The sequence below is a fragment of the Carlito syrichta genome, unplaced genomic scaffold (assembly GCF_000164805.1).
Source record: "Carlito syrichta isolate Samal-C Ts95f unplaced genomic scaffold, Tarsius_syrichta-2.0.1 Scaffold126582, whole genome shotgun sequence".
Lineage (NCBI taxonomy): Eukaryota > Metazoa > Chordata > Mammalia > Primates > Tarsiidae > Carlito > Carlito syrichta.
This window is the reverse complement of record NW_007070678.1, coordinates 2,263-4,943: the sequence shown is the minus strand read 5'-3', so window position 1 is coordinate 4,943 and position 2,681 is coordinate 2,263. Positions and strand designations below refer to the sequence as shown.

At 64.6% G+C, this 2,681-nt stretch overlaps 1 protein-coding gene across 1 annotated transcript in view; it reads right to left on the bottom strand.

The window, feature by feature from the left end:
* SF3A2 (splicing factor 3a subunit 2) overlaps nucleotides 1–1,162 on the bottom strand; it is a gene marked incomplete at its 3' end in the record, with an annotated part of 4,352 nt that extends 3,190 nt beyond the window's left edge. Inside the window, exons 1-2 of the mRNA XM_021707883.1 lie at nucleotides 1,005–1,162; nucleotides 21–114 (exon numbers count right to left, since the gene is read on the bottom strand). Coding sequence (XP_021563558.1) covers nucleotides 21–114; nucleotides 1,005–1,130 — 220 coding nt within the window. The remainder of the gene's footprint in view (nucleotides 1–20; nucleotides 115–1,004) is intronic.
* Nucleotides 1,163–2,681: the final 1,519 nt, after the last annotated feature.

The window sequence follows — 2,681 nt, the reverse complement described above, 5'->3', positions numbered from 1 at the left end:
CCCACCCCCACCCCCCTCACGAGCCCAGGTGGGCGGGCGCACCTCGTTGTTGTGGAGGGTCAGACAGAGCTTGCACTCGTAGGAGCCCAGGTGGTTCTTCATGAAGTAGGGGTCCTGGGGGGACAGACACCTGGTTAGACACGGAAGGGCGTAGCCTCGCCCGCCTCTGGATGCCGGAGCACTTCTGAGAACACAGGACTAGGTGGTTAGCTCCGTGGGGGGACAGGAAGCCCCTGTGAGTGGGCGTGGACACTAGGGAATGCAGAGGCCGAGGCTGTGGGGCCCAGACCACGCCCCGAGCAGCAAGGTCTCCAGGGGCCCAAGTCACGCTCCTGCCCTTACATCAGAGGCAGGCAGGGCCAGGACCACACTGTGTGCTGGCCACTCCCAAGGCAAGCCTTCAGGTCAGACACCGGCAGAAGAAAAAGCACGCGGGTTTACCAGCAGCCCTGAGACCCTCGACTTGCTGGCTCTGAACCTGGCAGGGGCTTTGATCTCAGGCGCCAGGCAGGTCGGGGCTGGGGTCCCAACTCCATCACCTGGGCGGTGCCATCCCCCAGCCACGTCCTCACTGAGGAGACCGGGCCGGGGAGCAGTTGGGGCCTGTGGAGACGCACATATGGTGCCGGGGGCCTCCGCTGGCGACCCTGCCCCCAAGGGCCCTGGGCGATGTCTGGGGGCATCCGTGGTTGGCGGGACTAGTGCTCCTGGCACGTGGTGGGTGGCGGCTGGACTGCCCTGTGTCCACAGTGGCCAGGGAGGCCCTGGCAACCCCTCTGCACAAGCCAATGTCCAACAACCCTTCGCTGCTCCGGGCTGAACTGGTAACAGCCTTACGTGCCCCAAAAGACAAACGATGCCAAACAAAAAGCCCGCACACAGGTGGACAGTGCAGAGGGCCCAGTCTCTGGGGGCCAGGCGGGTGCTGGGGCTAGAGGTCCGCACGTGACAGAGGGCAGATCTCCGTGGAGCCCCAAAGCCGCCCGTGCCAGGACCTGGCCCACCTTGTTGATGTCGATGGTCTCCAGGGCCAGCTGCCGCAGACGCTCCCTGCGGTCACGGTTGCTCTCGGAGGAGGAGGCCACGCCCCCGCTCCCGGTCTTGCCCCCTGGCCGATGCTGGAAGTCCATGGTGACGGCCCTGGGGCGTCAGTGGACTGAGAAGAAGCCTGCAGAGGCAGAAAGGAGAGTGAGCGGGCACGGTGGTTCACACCGGTAACCCAGCACTTTGGGAGGCCGAGGCTGGAGGCCTGCTTGAGCCCAGGGGTTCAAGGCCAGCCTGGGCCAGCACAGTGAGGCCTCATCTCCACAAAGCAATGCAGTTTTGCAGTTAGCTGACGTGGTGGCACTCGTACTCCCAGCTGCTCAGAGATAGAAGCGGGAGGATCGCTTGAGGCCGCGCGGTCAAGGCTGAGGAGGCTGTGACCGCCCCAGTGCGGGATGCTATCTCTGCCGACGGGGCCCCCACCCCGTGGAGGCAGCATGCTTTGCCTCGTGTCCCCCCCACTGGACTGCACCCAGTGGGAGTGTCCCTGAGCCATCATCTGAGGTGGCCACTCCTGCACAGCCGGGCCAGACACTGAGCGACATGGGAAGGAGAGGCTGAGGGCAGCCCGTGCCTGCGAAGACCCTGCCCGGGGGGAGCAGCGCCCCAAACTGCCCTCAGTGCAGGAGGCGCGGTGACTGCTGGGGCCAGGATGGGCCGAGCAGCGCAGATGCCACACCCCACCAAGGGTCGCTGTCTACGCCGGCTTCCTGCCACATTTAGAGAGATCTCCAGAACGCTCTGCTGACCCAGGGGCTGGGAAGACCCGGAGCACCTGACGCGGGGCCAAGGCTAGCAGAGCCTGGTTGCGTCTCAGGGCCCGTCAGACCCTGAGGCTGGCAGCTGGCGCAGACGTAGGCTCCAGGAGCCACGGGGAGGAACCCGGCCCGAACACACTTCACCAATCTCCGCCCTCCCTGCAGACCTCTAGCCCATGGACACCAGAGACCGTCCAGAGCACCCTGCAGTCCCCCCAGCTGAGCCGAGCAGCACACCCCAGGGAGGCCACGCCGCGGGTCAGAACGCCTCTCAGGAGCAAAGGAACTAAAGGGCCTCGGGGATCGCATGGGGCATGGGTCAGGCCGGAGGGGCCGGGGCCTGTTAGGGAGCTCAGGAGTCTTCACTGGGAAAACGGCCCCAGAGGAAGAATTCTCAGGGGCAAAGAGAGAACACCCGGTGCTGGCCAGGCCCCCAGCAGCGTGCATCCTGGGTGAGCAGCACGGCGGCTGCCAGCTCGTTGTGGACATCACACATGGTCCCGGGTACGGAGATGCTCAAGGGAAAGCCAGGAAGAGACAGTCAGGGGCCGGGTGCAGAGGCTCACACCTATAATCCCAGCGCTTGGGGAGGCTGAAGCGGAAGGACTGCCTGAGCCCAGAAGGGTGAGACCAGCCTGGGCAACATAGCAAGACCTCGTTTCTACACAAAACCAAAACATCAGCTAGGCGTGGTGGCGCCTGTAGTACCAGCAGGTCGAGGCAGCGGCGAGCCGTGATTGTGCTGCTACACTCCGGCCTGGGAGGCAGAGTAAAACCCCAACTCAAAAAAAAAAAAAAGTCGCCGTTAAGATCCTCCTCCAAGCCAGGCTCGGTGGCTCAGCCTGTAATCCCGCGCTTTGGGAGGCCGAGGTGAGTGGA